This window comes from Athene noctua, chromosome 1 (genome assembly GCF_965140245.1).
Source record: "Athene noctua chromosome 1, bAthNoc1.hap1.1, whole genome shotgun sequence".
Classification (NCBI taxonomy): Eukaryota; Metazoa; Chordata; class Aves; order Strigiformes; family Strigidae; genus Athene; species Athene noctua.
In genome coordinates, this window is record NC_134037.1 from 140,592,100 (window position 1) to 140,613,497 (window position 21,398).

General features: G+C 40.1%; 1 protein-coding gene across 7 annotated transcripts in view; it reads right to left on the minus strand.

The window, feature by feature from the left end:
- Positions 1–450: 450 nt before the first annotated feature.
- Positions 451–21,398, minus strand: part of IMPG2 (interphotoreceptor matrix proteoglycan 2) — a 64,142-nt gene continuing 43,194 nt past the window's right edge. For 3 of the 7 annotated variants that reach the window (XM_074898281.1, XM_074898273.1, XM_074898290.1), the window contains exons 11-21: positions 20,655–20,672; positions 18,393–18,637; positions 17,700–17,782; positions 13,603–13,927; positions 11,035–13,139; positions 9,923–10,142; positions 8,549–8,759; positions 6,201–6,389; positions 5,825–6,023; positions 4,892–4,971; positions 1,200–4,020 (exon numbers count right to left, since the gene is read on the minus strand). In XM_074898281.1, the coding sequence (XP_074754382.1) occupies positions 4,008–4,020; positions 4,892–4,971; positions 5,825–6,023; positions 6,201–6,389; positions 8,549–8,759; positions 9,923–10,142; positions 11,035–13,139; positions 13,603–13,927; positions 17,700–17,782; positions 18,393–18,637; positions 20,655–20,672 (3,688 nt within the window). In that variant the 3' untranslated portion in view covers positions 1,200–4,007. Of the gene's footprint in view, positions 4,021–4,891; positions 4,972–5,824; positions 6,024–6,200; positions 6,390–8,548; positions 8,760–9,922; positions 10,143–11,034; positions 13,140–13,602; positions 13,928–17,699; positions 17,783–18,392; positions 18,638–20,654; positions 20,673–21,398 lie in introns of all 7 variants that reach the window. The other 4 variants (XM_074898314.1, XM_074898305.1, XM_074898324.1 and 1 more) reach the window with 3 other exon arrangements.

A 21,398-nucleotide genomic window follows, 5' to 3' on the forward strand; every position in this document is an offset into this window, starting at 1 on the left:
ACAATGTGCCATCACATTTCCTATGCTGAACAAAGTCAGTCTGTGTCTGTCCTACAGTGCTTACAGATTGATAGAGAAATTGGTAGTGGTGAATATTTTTGCTTTGTGTTTTAATAGGATGACTGTCCCTTTGCTGGAGTTCTAGCACCTTAGCACGCCTGCTGTCCCCAGACTCCATGTGGAAGAGCGTTCAGAGTGCTCTCATGCTCCTTTTGCAGCCTTTCACAAGGACCAATCCAGTCTGTCAATGAAAGTCTTGATTTTAAAGGCTTTTTCCATTTTAGCAATTAAGCTGTAAGTTCTTAAAAATCTAAACTTTATTCATGCTTCCTTCTTTTGGAGGAGACAGGAGAAATGCATAGTTTCAGCTATCTCTGAGGACCTGAAGAAATGAGGTTTCTGTGACCAAATTATCTGTCCTCTGATAAAAAGCTACCACATAAAAGGCAGGCACACAGTTCCTGAAATGCTGTGAGCCTTGCAGCTCGAATGCTTGTTCTGTGTTTGAATTTCCAGTCCTGGTAGAATTTAGTATAGGCAGAATAGACCAGAAACAGTATAGGCAGAACTTAAACCCAGTGGTGTTCATAGTACATGGCACTGTGTATGTGTGAGATCCTCTGTTACAGGGGCAGCTGGCGGAGTCCTGCAGGTCCTCATTTTTCTCTGTGTTTCAAGTCTTGAGGGGGGTCACAGAAGCTGATAGACCTGTCAGTGTTCAGTAAACAATAACTGCTTTTTGTCCATGTTCTTAAATCAAGCCAAGTCATTCAAACCCACACTTTTTACTTCTGGTAAGTGAAAAACTGCATGTTAACTGATAAAAAGTACTGGTAGGTTTGTACACAGACCTGGTTTGAATTTTGGTTTGGGGGTCTTTTGTTAGGCTATTGGGAGTTCTGTGTCACTGCCTTGGATTGGGACGGTATCAAAGAAAGGAAGTTCATTATTAAGTCCTTCTTGGGGTCTTGTAAGATACATCATCAAACAGTTTAGATGAAGAGGCTTGAAGGGGAGGGTGTTTAAGACTTCAGGATCACCTAAGCAACAACACATTTTGGCTCTTTGATTAGAGAAGAAACAACTTCAAAATGGGCAGAAAGCTTAATGGAAAGCAAAGCACTCGTGCCTTCCAGCATGAATTTTCAGAATATAGCCTTGCATGCAGTAACGAACACATTGGGCACACTTGTTAGCAAAGGAGTTTAACAATTTAATCACCTCTTAAAAAAAAAACCACCCAAGCTTTCTGATCCTACATGCACAAATCATCATGGCTAAGATACCTTCTCTCTTCATATCAATCTCATAGTCTACATTAATTTTAGAGAAAAAATATTTTGGAAATAATTTTTTATTGTAGTGAAAATAAGATACCATTATGTTAATATGTATATACACACACAAAGAAAAGATTCACTGTATATACACTGAAAAACCTCATACTCAGTGTAACCAAGACTCTCCTCAGCTTGTGCAGAGCAAATAGCAGAGTATGTTCAAAATGTGCCTGATCCCAGCTGCCATCCACTGCTGTACTGAGCTGGAGCAGCACCAGAGCTCCCAGGGCTGGCAGCTCAGCTGCACACAAACAACTCCCAAGCTGATACCCACCCTGAGCATTGTACAGCTACCATGATCCCAAGGCCCTGGTGTAACAAGATGGCTCAACCATGCTGCTGCGAGGGCAGGAGAGAGGGGACTGCGCAGGAATAAACATGGTAGAGTGCTAGCATGTCTTCTCATACAAGCTCTTAAGAAAATGTAAATCATCACAGCCAATGTTTTGACAGTGCTGCTCAGCTCCCAGTGAAGTTGGGGACTTTCACCACTGACTGTCAGGAGTAGAGACTCTCCTGTGTGTAAACTTCACTGAAGGGAGGGTATGTTGAAAGCCCTACAAGTGTCTCTGTCTCTTTTTGTACTCTATAGGCAACTGGTAGCCTTTCGCTTTGAGCTGTATGGACACGTAGCACGGATGAGAGTCCCCAGGATCAGTGGTTTTGCCCTAGTATTATGCAGCATACAGAGCCAAAACCTCTAGTCCCTCTTTTCTGTTTAACATGTAAAAAAAAGAAAACCCAAAACCACAGAGAGACAGATCAGTCCTTTCTTTTAATCCATTTTCTATTTTCACCTGGCTATGTGGACAGCCTACTGAGAGAGGGGAAAAAAAAGAACTGAAACCTTCAAGAACTGGTTTCAGACTCTGGACCAGCAGCTCTGAGAGCCCTTGGGTCACCCAGCAGGATGGGGCCTCTGTCTCCTAACACCTGGTCACAACAGTAATCAGCAGCACCATATTATTTCCTGCTGTCTTGTGTTCCTTGGGCTTACAGTGGTTTATGTAAGCATTTCTTTGATGGATATGTGGCTCTGATACCCATTCCCTGCCACTCAAGGCAAGAAAATACTACGTACGTGATCCAGTGAGGTTCTCCAGAACATGCAGAAGAATTGCATTGAAATGTTCACTTGTGTAGCTAAGCTGCCTATAGACAAGTAAGTAATTCTCACTCTCACTTAACTCTAAAAAAGTATCAGGTGGCTGTTGGCACATGTGGGCCGAGAACTGCAGACTTTGTAGAAAATAACAAATAACTTGGCCTTGTTTGCTAGCAGAAGCTAATGTGAGACTATTAGTGCCCTAACCCTGACAGCCATGTTATTGCCTTAAACAAGAGACACCAGGTGACCCAACAGAGCCCCAGCACACCTTAACATGTAGTCAGAACTTTCTTCATCACTTGGAGATAAAACTCCATTTCTGTACCTCGGAGGTCCCCATCTCAATTCAGCTATTTTAAAATGCTTCAGGCTGAGGACTTCTGTTTAAGGAATTCTACACTGACTTCCACTAAGCCAAGAATACTCTCATTTTTTCCCTTCCTCAGAGGAAAGTGCTGCCATCTACCAAATACACATGCACTTAAGTACCACAGCCCAATTTTGAGAGCTGATGGCAGGCTATCGCCCAGTTCAGTAAAGAAAATTCAAATATTAGTTGGCTGAATTCAACATTGAGTAAACACTAAATTTGTTTTTAAAAAGGATGGGCACAAATGCCATGGTAGTATTTCATCATTGAACTATTCATCTTTCTATTTCAACAACTAAATCTATTATGAAAATAAGCTGGTAGGGAAATACACAACAAATAAATAATGCGTATTAACTTATATCGAAACAAATTGTCTACATACAAAAAAAGTCAATATTAGTCACTTAAGCTTCACAGAATGTTTGTATGATAGAAGCCCTTGTGTGTCTGCCAGGAACAGCTGGAGACCCAACCATCCTGGCTTTACAAACACTGCACTGCAGAAATGCTGCCCTGCCTTGCCAAGGTACCCTGGGGGGCCACTGACAGGCAGGGGTGACACTTGGTGTCGGGGAGAGCTTTCAGAAGGCCTGCAGGCTCAGGGCTGTGCTCTGTTTTGCTAATGCCAGGTGACAAAATGTACATCAGGCAGCTGCCCCAAAGAAAATTTTTTCCAGTAGGGTTATGTTTGCATTTACAATAAGAATGCTTTAAAATAATGCTAACATAATTCTAGCACAGCAGTTCTCCCCTACAAATCATTTGCATTCAAAGCAAATATTTGTTTCCACTAGTGCCTGTGAAATCACTACAGTAGCCCCCAGTGAGGGGATAAATGCCAGACGGGGATTTTAAATGTGCATTTTAATTTGGTTGTGCATGTATAGTCTCTTACCTGAGGAGATATTTTGCCTTGCTATACAAACTTTGTCTGTTTCAGAGTTAATGAAAAATGAACTTTCATAACCCCTGCCACTTCTGATCACCTCTTAAAAATGTCACAGAAAAGCCAGAAGTCATTGAGATAAAGACATCTGTACATTTTAGCCAGTCATTTAGAAAACATCTGTATCCATCCATGCAATGTTAAGACTATAAGTAACTTTGCAGTTACATCTGAGCCCATTGCTATGGCAACAAGGTAGTCTTTTATCTCCCACATGCATTCTACTGATTTCTTTTTTTCTTAAAGCAGCTTCCTGAAATAAAAAACACAGAAGCAATGATTAAGTTAGTCTCTTTCAAACATTGGATTCAAGGCTTATATGAAGCAGCCCTTACTACTTTCCAGCTGTGGAAAATTCAGGCGCTGATCCTTTTCAAGATGAAAAAATGAACAACTGACATTGAAAATAACATCAGTTCACATTTTTCTATCAAAAAAAAAGAAGGGTAGTTGATGATCTCTGACCACAAGATTTTTGCTACTGTAGCTATTTTTAATCGGGTCCCAAGGAATAGTACTTCAGTATCTTTCAAACAAACCCAGATAGCTCTAATTCGCTGCTTGCTATAGTGAGAGTACAGTTCAGAGGAGTGCGTATACTAATAATGAATTCCTTGATGGCCTTTCTCATGGTTAGCTTTCACCAAAGCACACAGCTCAGCCTGGTCAATTGTTTGGAATTGTAAGCTTTCTATTATGATAGGTGCCCACCACACCAGACAGGATTGTACTAGTGATCTCTTAGTTTTTGGTTAGTTGCCAAGTCTTGACAACTCAAGATAAAAATGTAAAAAGCATGTTAGTTTATTTTAAACAGAACACTAGGCCATAGTAACTACACTAGAAGAGTTAAGACAGTTCTGTGCTTTCAGATGTCAGTGCCTCTCTGAGACTCATAAACTTTGGGATTCCTCTTCACTGCTTTTAACATACCTTCTGGAGCTGTCTACTTTTGACACTGATTATTTTCAGTACTTAAAAGGGTTGAACCTCTTCAGAAATAATGTTAGCCTCTAGTGTCCCAGCATTTCTAGACCCTTTATATGAAAAATACAGTAATATAATAAAGGCCACATGAGAAAATATCAAAGGAGTTAGTTATGCAGACAAGACATTTCACTCACATTTGATGCTGCCTAACAAACTCTGCAAACTGACGGTCTTTAGCATAGAGCTCTATAATTCGAATTCTGTCCTGAATTTCCTAGAATACAAGAAACACAATTGTAAGTACATAACAAATTAGAATAGTACTGAAATAGTTGATTTCTGTTTTTTGGAAAATAAAACTTCTATGCTTTGCTATTTTGAGGCATAGAGCTTGAAATTGGGCACTCCAATACTTTAAAAAAAAATATTTTTTATGCTTTTAAGTGAAGCACTTCATTGGAATCCAGTAATACTTTACTTTTTAATCAAAACCAGGGTTTGGACAGACTGTGGCAATTCAGCAGGCTTTAAAACCATTTATCTGTCATAGATACTTTGCCTAGAAGCCCAGCTACAGGCTGGATTCACACCTCTCACAGTTGTTCCTGGATGTAAATCCCTTCTCTTTCCCCTTAGAGTGTAAGCCCTGGATACCATGCATACAGGAAGAAAGGAGAAGGATATGATCCAACTTGCACATTAGAGAAAGACCTGAACTTTTAAAAAAAACCCCAAAAAACCAAAACCAAAACTGTTAAAAGGCCTAGATGTGCCAGGCTTTCACTGTATAACTACTCTTACATAAGTTAGTTGGCATTAAAAGCTAAGGGCTGTGTCAAGCAATATAACAAACCTCCCCAACTCCCGTGAAGTCACTTAAGCAGTCAGCTCCTTTATCATGTGAAATTCATTACAGGTCAGAACACACCCAATCCTTTTTCTATGCCTAATAGCAAGCAGGGAGAGAAATCCTTTCCCTCTTCAGTAGTTGCAGCAGCCATAGCTGCAATTTATCTAGAGCACAGACACCGAGGAAAGATTGCGCCCACCTCTCAGGTTACTAGTGTGGAGTAAAGTTATTGTTTATGTGATCTTTTTCATCCCACTGTGAAAACAAGGTCATTTACCTCCTTAGTAAGCTCACTGTTTTCATAAATGTGCCTGATCTCTTCGCTGCTGTAGTCCGTGGATGTCTCTGCACTGGTAGAGCTGTAGGATGTTAGCTGAGGGTATCTCCGGTAATAATGGCTGTAGCCAGTCGTATCACTTTCATACATGGGGTTGTATTTAACTGCGTTCTCAATGGATGAGAGGCTGTCACCCTGCCTGGGGGAGCAATAAACAAACTGTGACCTTCTCTGCAGCCTGAAAGGGATTAAGGAAGCCTGGAGTTTGGAGGTGCCTGTACATCCTCTTGCTCATCAAGTGCATGATATAAGATTTGTGACAGGATTATCCTTGTTGTAGCAGATGTGCTTTAAAATATTAGATGGTGTCACTTACCCCTGTGAGTACTCGGTGTCACTCTTTGTGTACTGGTCTCTAAGGGTCCTGGCCAAGAAGAAGATGACAGCAGATGCCACAAGAAGGAATCCTGCCACAGAAGCAATTGCAATACCCACTACCAGTGGCTCAGACACATATTCTTCACAGTGCTCCCCTCTGTACCACCAGTTCTCTCCTACACGACACCTGCAAGAAAGAAACACGGCAAAATCAAACACCAGCAAAAGCTTTGCTTACTGTAAATGCGTTTAACTTCCTGTAGTGATGTGCCCTCAGTTAAATCACCTCAATACATATGTTTGCATGTTCAAGCACCAGCTTTCTTTTATTACTATTATTATTATTATTATTATTATTATTATTATTATTATTATTATTGTGAACAGCCTTTTTGGCATAGAATCACAGAACGTTTTGTGTTGGAAGGGACCTTAAAGACCATCTAGTTCCACCCCCCTGCCATGGGCAGGGACACCTTCCACTAGCCCAGGTTGCTCAAAGCCCCGTCCAGCCTGGCCTGGAACACTGCCAGGGAGGGGGCAGCCACAGCTGCTCTGGGCAGCCTGTGCCAGTGCCTCAACACCCTCATCATAAAAAAAAATTTCTTCCTTATATCTAGTGTGAATCTACCCTGGTTTTGTTTAAAGTCATTACCCCTTGTTCTGTTGCAGCAGGCCCTGCTAAAAAGTCTGTCCCCGTCTTTCTTATAAGCCCCCTTCAAGTACTGAAAGGCCACAGCAAGGTCTCCTGGGCGCCTTCTCTTCTCCAGGCTGAACAACTCCAATTATTAAATTGAGTGAAGATAGGTAAAATAATAAAATAATAACGCATTTGTGATAGAAAAGGCCTATAGTTTTTGCAATTTAGAGTATCCTGTGATGCGTTAAAACTGGAAGGTGTTAAAGTAAGTAAAAAGTTATGCCTTGATTGAACCTCGCACCTGACATATCAAACACTGTAGAAGGCAGAAAGCAGTTATTTTAATTATATTGTAATGTAAATACAAATGAAGGTGTGTTAAACAAGTAGAATGTTTATAGCATAGTGAACTCCACAATGGTTAAATAAATGCATAAAATAAATTATTAGAAAGAATTATGCATCCAAGATTTTATCTTTGGAAAGGCTGCTCAAACCAGCATTCAGTATTTCTGCCTTGCTGTGGTTTTGAACATGAGAACTTTAATGTTAAAACCAACTTTAAATATACCAGTAATGATAATATATTTGCAGTATGTGTGTGTTTGGGAGTTCTTGCTGTAAAAACCCAAGGAATTGTAAGGTTCACTTAAAGCAGTGAACCTTATTAATAAGAAACATCAGTAAATTAAGTCTTCTAACATAAATCTCTCAAATAGTTTCTGAAGGTAGTAAGCAATGTTTTAAATTTTTCAAAAAGTTCTTATAAATACTCACCAGATCACGCCTGAAACAGATACTTACCTGTTTCTAGTTAATGCTGTTATACAACTATGATAAAAGTTATACTACATCTGTGATTGTATCCATTTTTGTAGCTTTAAAAACATTTTTATTTCTCCTGTTGACTCCTAGGAGTCTAAGTTTGACTTTAGAGACATTCTAGGTAAGCTTTTTAAGAAAAAAAATCACTTGAAATAACATAAATAATAACTACTAGTAGTCATATTCTTTTTTGCGATAAGTCTCCTTTTGTTGATAGGTATATTTGTTTTTAAAAACAGACTGTTACGTGGCTTGAAAATGGAAAAATTAAGTGCAGCATCAGAGGGAGCATCACTTTGTCTGTATCTTGTACTGAGTCATTCCCATTGTCTGTAAAATACAGAGATCCTGTTCAAATGCATCCTTATCTTCTTAAAAGCAAAAATTTGAACCAGGGGGCCTGTGCCTTGATCTCTATGAACTACACATGATTATTCCCACATGACTAATGATTTACTTTTATGACTTTTTCTTAATCAAGAGCACTATTTTTAATATAATTATGCTGTATAAATGTGCCTTTCAGATACAAGTTTTTGTGATTAAATTAATTCTCTCATATGTTTTATGACATTATTTAACACTTTGCTACTTGAGAAAATCCCTGAAGATCAAATCACCTTCATTGACCTTTGGAGACAGGATTTAACTGAGTATGTTCCATTACTGCTATTTTTCCTCATTAGTTTTATTTCCTGATGTTTTACATAGGAAAACTGACATTAATATTGAGACTTCCACTCAGCAACATAACATTAACGATAATCACTTGTAACACATTATCTTACAGAATTTTGCACAAATCTCATCGAATGCTACAAAAGAGGAGACAAGGGTTTCTCATAGAGGAGGCCCATGCTTCAAACAGCAGGATGACCTACCTACAGATGGCCCCTTGCCCAGGGCTTATGTCACACTTCCCGTCATTCAGGCAAAAGTTTGGTTGCAGATCACAAATGCTATTGCATGGCAGCCCGTCAATGCTGAGGTAGCCAGGATTGCAGACACACTCAGCTTCCCCACTCCAGCGATTTACTAAACATTCGGAGAACTCATTGCAAGCCTGGAACTTGCAGGGATCTGCTTGCTCACCTGAGAATACACAGAGCAGAAAATATTCATGATGGGGGAGAACCTTAACTGAGGCAAAGCACTGGCTGTCTGCTGCCATTTTCTCTAATGGTCTCTTAGTTAAAATAATCTACAAAAATCCAGCATGCATCCTTCCTGAGTAACAAAAGGTTCTGCTAAGGTAAATAAGCACTAGGGAGTGTCCCTCCGCACAGTGCATGTCAGGGCTATGGCTAAGACCACCCAACAAGCCAATTGAAAAAGCAAGTATGAAATGTTCTTTTTCTTACTGGAACATGTAGTACCTCAGATTTCTCTTGCCTGTTGGAACAATGTTTTACAAATGAGTAAAACACAGCTGATCTCCAGTATTTCTTGTAGAAAATCTAGGCAGTGTACAGGGGAGGGCAAGGGGACTTGGGGCACTCAGCACCTGCTGTGAGGTGATTTGCCCCTCTCTGCAAGGAACACAAGCTTGTAGCATTTGAGATCTCACCTGTATCGAGCTTAAGAGGACTGGTGTACAGTTAAATGATCAATATCAGTTTTGTAATGCTAATTAGACCATCTTTATAAGAGAGCTGTCTCAGAAGAACAGTTACCATTTGCCAACAGGCCAGCACTGTTACCTTCCTCTAAGCTTTAACAGGAAATATTTCTGAGTTGCTTCTACGGTAAACTACTGGCTAACCTGGACGGGGAGAAAACTTTCTCCCTGTACCAGAGGATTGAACTAAGGCAGCCTGTAACATTTTAGTGCAACCATGACCTTACCACAAGAGTGAAACAGCAGTTGTTACCTGTGCAGATACCTACCTGGCAGCTAAACTGGCTACCTACCATACGTGGGAACAATCACATGCACCCCGTTCTTGCTTCCCCCTCACTCCCCTCACTGAAAGTACAGTGGCATTATATAGACTATTATATTAGCCAGTTTTGTCCCCATATTTCTATATGGGCCCTATATAGTTGGCTCAGTCTGGGTCCCACTTTGATTTTCATCTCTTTAATCCCTTAACAGATTTTTATTTGTTTGTTTGAACTCTGTGAAAGACTGCCTTTCTAAAGCCCAGCCTGTGAAAAGCACAGGGCAGTCTCTGAGCTGCTAGGATCCTTATGTTCTTAAAGCTAAAGTTGCTTTAAATCCCTTGCTCTAAACTGTGTTACCCTGCCATTCTTACCTGATTCCACATCCAGGGAGTACTTATCGATGGCCAGGTTCATGGTGTGATACGCAGTGTTGCAGAAGTCTTCTAGGATCACATACACGGCGTTGGTGACATTCCGAGGGACAGGTTTGGCAAATTTCATTCGACTGTTCACCACGATGCTGCCATTTCTGAAGTTCAGGATTTCCAGATTCTGGAAGCCCGTCAGATTTGACTGGAGGTAGGGCACCAGCTACAACACAGGGGACATAACAGAAAAGTTGGATCTTTGAATCTCTACTCAAGCTAGTTGCACTGCCACTGCATCAAACAGTGGGAGTCTGAATTATTATATCCAAATCCCACAGCAAGGACATTAAAACTTTACCCAGCTGGGGCCCATGCTGGCAGCCTCCCAGGAGCCTGAGTACTTCAGGCAGTGGTTAAGAGCATACCAATTTGCAGATAGTTTGAAAAAATCTATGATCCAGAAACACAATTCTTGGGACATACAAGATGCTCTCCCTTGATCTAAGCACCAGACATACTTGCCATTTCATAGGGAATTTCCTTCAAGTATGCCCCCCCTTCCCTCTCTCGCCTTTGCTCCATCTCCCACAACAAAATGGTCATTTCAGTCAGGAGAAGGGAATTTCCCGGTTAAAATTTGGCAGTTGTTGCTGTATAACTCCCGTGAGGCTTTGCTAGCCATCAGTCAGTTTACGGACAGCTTAGTTCCCTGAACTATCTCTTACTTAGAATGGGTTGAACGTGTTGCAGGAAAGTTCCCTCATCACAGCCCGTATTTAGTTATTTCTCCCTATAAGCTAAATACAGAGCACTCTGGAAGCAAGTGAGGGGAGCATTGTAGTCACTTCAGCTATACTGATACATTTATTGACACCAGCAGAGCATTTGGCCCATTAACACTAAGAAGTTGCACTTTAGAGAGACTACTGACTGACTGAAAGACAAATGTTTAACACACCCCACCCATCCCCATTCCCAGAGTTTTTCCAGGAAGAGACAATATCTGTAAACACCAGTCCTGAGTTGCTCTCTGCAAAGGAGAGCCGACAAACTATTATTTACCAACAATTTTTGTGTATCTAGTGATGGACATTTAGCACAGAAGTGATTCTTACCAATTCCAAGAATCGCTGTTCCAACGCTTTGTATTCAGGAGAGTTTTTATTAAACAGGTCCTCTGAAAACATCATGTTGGTAACCCGAAGGCTGAAAAACACAACTAGAGCTCGTGACGGGACAAGACTATTACTGCGATTGTCATGTGTGGCCCAAGCCACACTGGCCATCTCTGTGGACTGGACACGAGTTGTTAGGTCCACGTGACTTTCAGTTATGCCCCTCCTCTCCTCAGTCAGCTCAGGAGGAAAGTGGACAGGGGTCACATGATCCAGGTCCACTGAAACATCCAGGGCTTTCGTTGTTTCAACTCCTACCCTTGTTGAGGTAGCCACAGATGATGACGCCGTGGATCCCGCAGGAGGGAAGTGGGATGGAAGCTCAACAGTGCTTGTTGTTACGCTCACCGTTACATAAGAGTTCATAAGAGTGCTGAAGCTCATGGGAACATGTGTGTCATGGTCTGTACCACCCTGGCCTGTGAAGGCCTCTAGAACAGTGGTCTGATCCATTACAGAAGGAACTGCAGTTGAAACTTGAGTGGCAGTTGGCATTGCTGATTGCGCTGTCTGATCTAACGAGTTTTCTAGTGCTCTGTCAGTGGGCCAAACATCAGCTGGTTTCGTCACTGCTGATCCAGTGGCGTCTTGGCCTGCCAATGATGAATCGAGGCTTTGCTTCTCTTCTGTGGAAACATCAGGGTTTGCCATGGAAGCACCAGGGTTTACTGTGGAAGCAGAAGTATCAGAGTGTACTGTGGAAGTGTCAGGGTTTACCACAGAAGTGTCAAAGTGTCCTATGGAAGCAGAAGCCTCAGAGTGTACCGTGGCAGCATCAGGGTTTACCATGAAAGCAGAAGTATCAGAGTGTACCGTGGCAGCATCAGGGTTTACCGTGAAAGCAGAAGTATCAGAGTGTACCGTGGCAGCATCAGGGTTTACCGTGAAAGCAGAAGTATCAGAGTGTACCGTGGCAGCATCAGGGTTTACCGTGAAAGCAGAAGTATCAGAGTGTACCACGGAAGCGTCAGGGCGTACTGTGGAAGCAGAAGCATCAGAGTGTAGCATGGAAGGATCTGCAGCCAGAATACTTTCTGAAGAGGTTGTGTCCAAACCACCTATTGTAGCAGTTTCAGTTACATCCAACTGGTCCACTGTGAAGAGTTCTTCTGCCACAGTCCTGTCTTCATTTTGGTATTCAACTGCTTTAGAAATGATGTTCTGACCTACACTGGACTCTTCAGGTTGCTCCATACTGATGGTCGCTGTAGATGTAAGGAGATGATCTTCCACAGACAGACCTGTATTGTGTGGTGAGACAGGGGCCTCTTCAGTTGGCATGTCTACAAAGGAATAATCCACTGAAGGCTCCAAAACCAATGATGGTTTAACAAAAGAAGAATTGTAGACGCCCAATGTTTCTGTCTGTGTAGATGGTTCCACGGATGATGGCTCTTCTGTCTGTAACAGAGATACCTGCTGAGTTGTAGTCTCTGGAAAGACAAATATTTCAGACTCATCAAGGAAATCGTCTTTTGTGTTGGCCATACCTTCATTCTCATCTTTAGAAGGATTATCACCTAATTTATTCCTAGAGTTAAGAATATAGTCTAAGATCATGCCTTCAGGAATGTCCTCAGTTCTGATTAACAAAGACTCATTGTCATCTTCAAGCCAGCTATCAGGACCAGGGTATAAAACTGGTTCCAGTGTTGCTTCTTCCCAAGGCCAGATACTTGATTCTATTTCTTTTCCTGAACCATCAAAAGCTGAACCAGAACCATCATCATATATAACTCTGTCTCCAAGGTATATATCAGTTTCATCTTCCATAGGATGTACTTCTAAGGGAAAAGGAAATTCTTCCATAGACTCATGCAACACAGAGTCTGCATCATTACTGCCTGCAGGACTACCTGGAGATAGTTCTTCCTTCTCTGCAGATACTGTTTCTGTAAAATCAGTCTCTATGACTGATGAAGAGGCCACTGTTGGTGCAGAAAGCAGAGGAACTGCATAATCATCTGTAGCTGGAGGTTCTTCAGGCACAAGGTGAGAAGGACTTGAAGGCAAAAGGTCTTCAGATAGTCTAGTATCTTCAAACACTAAAAATAAAAATAAATTTCCACTTAATTGTTGTTTATGATAAGAAGTGTCAAATTACATTCATTTTATTGTCTGGAGATCTGTATTCAGCATGTTTCCTGTGATATATCTATCCAGCCTTTGTATGCCAAAGTCAGAAGGACCCCTGTTGACCTCTCCCACTTTGCATTCAAGATATTCTATGGGCCAAGTCAAGATGTATGAAAATATTTCTGCACAATTAAACAAGTATTGTCTGTGGACCATTTCCTGAAGGGATAAACAAGTAGTATTAGTTGTTACAAGCATTTTACCTTAGCATATTGTTCTTGGATACATGCACACAGGAAAGGAAAAAATATCAGAGAAGGATGTCCAATTTTTTAGACCCTTCTGAAAAGTCATTTTAGTGAACTATACCTTCGGTGAGTACCAGGAAACACTGGCATCCAAATTTAATCTTCAGTAATGGCATTAACTTACCATCTAAAGAATTTGAGGCTGAAAGCCGTTCCAGATAGTCCACAGAGTCACGCCCTGACACTGGTGCAGTGACCAAATGAGGAGTCCAATTCCCATCCTCAAAATTCAGCCCATCAGGCAAAGAAGTGACATCAGCCTCTGAAAAGAGTGGAGCTTCAGGTGCCAAACTGACATCAGAGTTTGGATTTTCTGGTCTTGGCTGGATTTCATTGATATTGGATTGTTCAGATACTGAAGTGGAATCTGGTTTGGTGAAATCAAAGGGCAAGGTATTGCTGACAGTTGACTCATCTGCTGAAGGCCGTTCAGCTAAAAAGGTGCTGTCCTGGAACATAAACCCACTATTAATATTTCCACTATTACAGGGGAAGCATTGGCTGTCCACTTCGGGCTGAACACATAGAGGGTGTCAACAGCAGCCAATAAAATCTGACAGTAATGCAGGAGGGGTCACACTGGGAGGGCTGGCAAATATACACCCTTTGCTAATCATGTGCACTCTACATGTAAAATGCACATCTTTGTGACATACATTTCGTGTCCAGTCGTGTCCACTAAAAAGGGAAAGAAGCCATTCAGATGGTTTGGAGTGCAGCTTCACTTACGTATTAGGAAATTTACTGACTATACCCACCCAGTCTCCTTTCCTTTACTGAAAAAATGCATCGGTCCATTTCTAATTAAATCAAAGATAAATGCACACAGTACTGCCTGCCTTCCTGAAGAATGAAGAGGTCTTAACAGCTGTTAAATATCAGCTACATAATCAATACAGTAATGCTATTATCATCATTACTACGATACATAAAATGGTGTAGAAACTGAACTTGAATGCGTGCATGCCCTGTGGCCATTTATTGCTCTATTTTAGAATGTGGTCATGAGAACCCAGGAGGGAAGCAAAGACCATAATGTGAAGAAGAGCATTTAGAACCTGGGATAACTTTAATCTCAAAGCAAAGATGCCTGTGCAGGGTTAAAAAAAAAAAAAAAAAAAAAATTAAAAAATCTATTAGCGGTAATGATATACAACAAGAGTATGCACAATGAATTTGCAAATTGTTTGAAATGTGAAGAAAAAAATTTGGGTTTAAATCTCCAATTTGCACACTGCTTGCTTACTACTTCATACCCCAATTATATTTGGTTTACAGTTAGAATATTTAGCACATTTCATCTTTGAATATTAATCTACTACCACGGTGTCTCATGATGTAATTTTATTGGGAAAAGCCAACAAAGAGATTAAGTTATACGGTCAAGGCTACAAAAGCACGCTGACTGCCTAAACCCCAGAAATTAGTGCTTCACCCACATATTGATGCTGTGCAATAGTCTGATATGGACAAAATACCCTGGGGGTATGAACAACTGTCAAACAATTTCAAGAAGAAGCAATTTACTAAGGACTATCCAATTGCTGATAGTGACTAGTAAAGGTAAGTGGGCAGTGAACACAGGTTTCTGTAATACATATTACGGTTCAAAACCATTTTACCGTTTCTGTAGCTCACCACTCCACTCTTGTCTAATCTCTTCCTTTTACTTGACCAGCATGAATAATAGGAAGATTCTAAATACTTTTCATTTTGAAATTTTACTCCTGGTTGAAACATGGGTGAATTAAATTTTCAACTTCATTCAAACTGCATTTGAATGCTTTGGAAACAAGCCAGTTAAGGTAGTTTTATTAAATTATTTGTCTACCTGTATTGATCACATTTTTATAGCCAGTTGTTATACCACAGTCTCCTCATATTTTTTAATTTATATGGTAACAATCAATTAAAAAGTATATATACCATAGACATGTGCTCCAGCAATTATCTTTTTTTTGGCAGAATTCACCACTATAAATAAAGCTGTAGAAAAAAAGTTACTGTGCAAGATTAGAAACAAATTACACATAGAAATTCCATAAAGAATGAATAAGGACTACCAGCAATAGCCTCTCAATACTTTCTTTTTTTATGTGAGTATTTAGTTGCCAGGGATTGCACTTCATCATTTATTTGAATGTGGATAGATGTTCCTATGACAACTAACATTATTCAAAGATTCTTGTTACAGTGCAATATATTATATTAACAAATTTAATATCATATTGGCAAGTTCTGGTTTTCTCTAATGGCTTTTGAAAGCCTTACAAATATGACAGATGACTGCAAACACAGAACCTCCTCTCTGATTTTCCATTTCCTGCTGCCAGAAAGGCATTGTATTCAGCAAGCCAGAGCATTCTACCTGTTACAACTCAACAGAAATAACAAGAAAATACATGTTTTAAAAACTAGACGTGATTTTTTTTTTCTTCACTTGAGAGCTGTAAAATTCAAAGAAAAGAATGACTGATTAGTTGGTACCATCTGCTAGCAATTAGATGGTGAAATCATGTTAGTCCCACATTATGTCATGAGTATGTATGATAATACAAATCAACTTATTTTCAAATCAACTAGGAAAAATTGCAGCAAAATTCTTTTTCATAGGCAACAGTACTACTTAACAGTATCTACTTGAATCTTATAAAGCTTTTACATCTGTGGAAGTAATTGACTAATTGTTTCAGCCTTGTTTACTATTTAAGCATGTTTAAGATTTTCTTAAATCTATCTGAAGTTAACTCCCAAGTTATCTGCATATTGCAGATTGTACACAGCTGTTTTTTGGATATAGTAATATCCTTTACATAATTAGAGGTTCTGACTGAAGACACAGATGACATTATTATTCATAGTCCATGATTAGAGAAATGTAACTTCCAGAATTTTTTCTTGTATATACTATTCTCTAAAACTGGTTTAAAATTTATTATTGCAAAGCTACCTCTAAAATTTTCTTGCCTGCACATCTGTCAGAATATCCACAGATAGAATGTAAAGATGGCAGAATATCTTACTAAAATAAGCATCTGCAACATTTTAATCTAGTTAGATAGCTCTAGTAAAGGAAATCCCCTTCCTGAAAGTTAACTTTAGCTCATGTTTGTGCACACCATGTTTGAGGCATTTATGGCAAATCCATTTGCATCTTAGACATCAATGATTAGTTTTTAAAACTCAGGGAAAACTGGCATGAAATTAAGGATATTATACCTGTGACTGTTCTAACAATAATACTTGGATTCTGTGAAGCGACTACAAATTTTGCTTCCATAAAGATTTCAGAAGTTGGCCTGAAATTAAATGTGTCTGTGTTCAGAACACTATCTCATAATGCACATAGTGAAAACCTACCATCAAGCATAGGCGGACCTGGATTTTGTGGCACAACCGAGCTTATTTCTTCTTGGAAGGCACATCTGTGTTACACAACAAGAGTCCAGAGCAGAAGCTACTGGATAAATCCTTACGCCCACACAATGCTCCACCATTCCGAAACTGTAGCTGCTGGCAGAACTAATCGACTTAATCTCAGTGCCGCTGGCACCTGACTTGGGATCTCTGCTTAAAGCCCCTTTGCACTGTACAGACATGGGCCAACAGGGAACTTCAGTCTGTGTTCTGGGTTGTTCCAGCGGTAATCAGAGAAGATAATTACAACTTCAAGAGGAAAAAAAAGAAACCACTGCCTATTATTTTTCATTCCTGTGCTGGCATTAAGGGGATGGACATAATTTTAAAACTGAATTGAGAATTTTCAGTGAAAGAATTTTCAGTAACAAAAGGAGCACATGAAACTTACCATTTTCTCCCTTCTAGCAGCCAGCTTTAGTGCTGTTATCTATTTCTTGCTTTCCAAAGAAAGGTAGATTTGTGGGAAGAATCACATCTTTAGAGCAATTTACAGTCTAAACATTAGGAAAAAACAGACAAAGGAAACCTAAGAAGCAAGGCCTGGCTGTACAGCCAGGAACACGGTACTGCCATGCAATATGAGATGATCACAGAACACTGTTCTGCAACATGCAACAGATACCAAACCATCAGACAAGAGATTTCACCAGAGGTCTTCCTCCAGTATAAGGTGTGCCTTCATTACTACTTATTCTGCATGAACAACAGGATAGAGAAGCTCTGGGTGCTGGTTGCAATTCTGCCTTGCTGAGTTAATTTGTTCAGATGCACCCAAAGGCCACCACTCTGAATCATACTCACATCAAACTCTGGGTGCTCCAGCACAACTGGATGCTCAGTAATCCAGGATGGGTCTTCTGGTGTAGGGCGTAGTAATACTTTCACTGTGGAAATAGAAATACTTGGGATCTAAAGGCTGCAGTAGCAGTGTGAGGAAGTTGTTTTGGAAGACGGAAAAACCCTCCCTCATAACAGATTTGTGAGTAAAATCTTTTCAAAAAGTTTGCCAGAGAGATTTTGTTTCTGGAAATGGCCCTGGATCACTGACAGGAAGCACAGAGGAAAGATGAGAACAGAGGGGTGGACAGCACTCCTCACCACCTCTAGCAGGACTGTTAAATGTTCTGGAATAAACCAGGTATTTCCTTCGTGCTGCTCAAGGGCAACACAGGGCTACTAAGCTGAAGGTCATCTTGGTGCAATGTGCCTCATGTGAACCCCACTTCCCCTTCTATTCCTGTTAATTTTTGGAAGTGCTACTGAAATTGCACACCACAAACCTCGGTGTCAAAGGAAAAAAGGAGGCTAATCTAATGGATTAAGAATGGGATACTACTGCTAATGACTTGGTTAAGATCAGAGCAAAAGAACCTACAACACAGTTGTTGTTTCTTTTAAATTATTCAGAGGGCAGCTGAATAATTCGCTCATCTGAGATTTATTTTTTAAAACTTCAGATGTGTGGACCACCGATGCATCATAATTAATACCCACCATTAGTAAGTTGGAGAGAGTTAGGGTCTAAAGACAGGGAATTGTTTTCAAGCAAGGCATTTTTCTGGAGGATTTCAGCAATATAATCTTGGAAATCACTGATGGTGTACACAACTGTTGGATTATCCACTATGCCTGTAAAGGAGTTGTCCTCCACCTTGTTGGAATGAAGGTTAATCAGGTCCCAAGTGGCATTGCTGATGACTTTTCCATCAAATGTGACAGCATAGTGAACTTCCACCCCACTTCAGTTGTACAAAGAGAAAGAGAACACGGATGAGAGATGCAAGGTTCTCCGATGTGTAGCAAACACTGCGATATTTTTTTCCCAAGAAACTTCATCAATACTCTTTTTTTAATATAAAAATATATTGTTTTCAAGGATTCTAAATAAAACCAATTTAATTCCTTTCACACTTGTGTCTGCCTGCCTGTGCTTTCCATCTCTGCAAAGTTCTCAAGAAAAAGGCTACCAGAACCTGACATCTGGATCCAGACCTGTATTGCTGCTAGTGAATGGTAGACAGACCATGAGCAGACCAAAACATTGGCTTTCTGCCATCGTCATTAATGGGCCCACCAGCGTGCAGTGGTGTGAGTGATGACTTTAAGATCATTCCAGTGATGGGAATGGCTCTGAGGTACGAAAACAGCCAGGAAAAACAGGCTGTATATAGTAGCAATCTGCAGTAGCAACAGGAAGCCCTGATCACTGTCACTGTGCAGTGTCAATATGCTTGAAATAATGTCTTTAATAGCAATAAAATGGTATTGAATGCATCTTACCATTGGGAACACTTTTCTAGACTCATTTGATCATTTATTCTTTAATGAGCTTTGAATCAGCATATAGTTGAGCTTTTTCCATATTAACTCTCCTCTGTTTTTCTGTTCCTGAATATGTCTGGACGTCCTTTCCCACATGACAGCATAGGCAGCAATCAGATTTACCATACACCAGGCATAAGCACAAGGGAACTTTAGAAAATATAGCATATTTTGGCTGTACACAGGGCACAGCAAGTAAGTGATCTATGAAGTGTTAGAAGAATGTGCTCCAGAGACAGGTTTTCCTCAATCCACAGAGCTAGGCTGGATTGCTAAAGTAATGGCTCTGTTCAGAGAAGTCTCTAAACCCCCCACGCCAGATAGGACAGAGACATAATCAGCAAACACACTGACTAAACCAGGAGCCTGCTGGAGTTCTGCTGCTGGCTCTGTCATTGACATGAGCCCGCCGTGGGCTCACCATGGGCACTGACTGTCAGCAGAGGAAATAAAACAGGACACCACTAGTGAAAAGGCACAGCAAAGATGGAATACAGTATACTCCTCAAAAGTAACATTTAGATTTAATACAACTGTACTGTCAGTTGCAGTTAATAATTCCTAACTAATAACTGACACCATCATCTGGAAAGGGCTAAAACATCTAGTGCTTGGAACACAGCCTTTGTGTGAATAGTTGCATGCATCTTAGTCTGCAGAAGTGCAGGGTAGTAGAGGATGGCTTTAAGTCACTATTGTTTGTAAAGAGATTTGCATTTTCTAACCTTTCTTCTAAAATTAAAATGCTTGTTCTCTGTAAAACTGCTCATGGAAAGTGGTTATGCCTTTGCTGAGAAGCGAAAGAAACTAATACATGTAGTAAGTTAAAGGCTGCAGTTCATTTTCTGTCTTGTGAAATTCTTAAAATATGAAAGGAGGAAAATTTTGGATGCCTAACCTGCGTATGCCTGATGAAAAACAAGTCCAGACCGATCCCATCTTCTGCTAAGGAACGTTTATAAAACTACTGATAAGATGTGTAGCACCTCTCTCCTTGAAGCAGCTAAGCCAGCTGCCTTTGCTGAAGAACCATAGTTTTCTTACCTACTTTAATTTCTATAATAATAATCATCCCATATCTATTAAAGACTTCGCTGCAAAGTATAAAAAACTTGAGTTATCAATAAGTGATTTTGTTTTCTTCACAGAAGAGACTCCTATACACAAGTTAGCCCAGCAGCTGACTTGTGTTTAGGAAGATATTCCACAAAGTAGATTTTTATGATTAGAACTTAAATAAGCAAATTGGGTTTATCTGTAACCAAAACAGATCAGTTACTGGCAGTTTCTGGTAAAATCCCCTCACATAATATTTATGCTGGATAACTATCTCGCTCTGGAGCCAAAACTACAAATCCCCCAAACAGTGTCCTCCAGCTAAACATGTTTTTCCATCTGTACTGTGACAATATCTATTTAAAAAATTGTGTTTACCTGTCCTCCTCAGGAAAGCTGAATATACAAACAGAACAAAACACAACAGCAAAACCTGTTAAATCACTGTTATCATTTCCTTTAAGTCTCCTAACTTTAACAAATTTGCTCTGGTATTCTACAGGGCACACAAATTTGAAAAAGCATACAGCAAAATACTTATAGTTATTCTGCTACATAGAAAACTTCTGCTTTTACTGAACTGAGATATTGATTACAAGGAATCCGCAGAGAAGAGCCATCTCACCTTATTGCAAATAATGCAGTTAAATTGCTGTCAGTACCAAGAAAATCAAGGCTCAATAAATTCTACCTAAAGGTTTAGTTTACAAACATGGGTTTTGTCACCACAGAGCTCTGGTGCTTTGCCAGAAATACTAACCTTTTATTTGTCTTCTCAAATGAACCAAGAGCTTTCAAATGTATTAGACTGCAGATACCAAGATGGAAGGTTTTGCTGCCTTCCAGGATGGAAACCGAACACAGTCTAGAGTTCCAACCAGAAAACCTTTCTCACTATAGCTGCTTTGTTACCTGCATGCATTCTAGCTAGAATATTCCAGCCAATAAATTCTAAGAAACACAGCTTACAAAGTCTCAAAACCCCCACAATTTAGATTAAGTCGTGAACAGTCTCATTTGATTCTGACAGTTATATCCAGTCCATTCAAGGAAAATGGTAATTTGTGATCTCTGTACCCCAAAACTCAGACATCAGATGTTTGATTCATAATACACAGGATC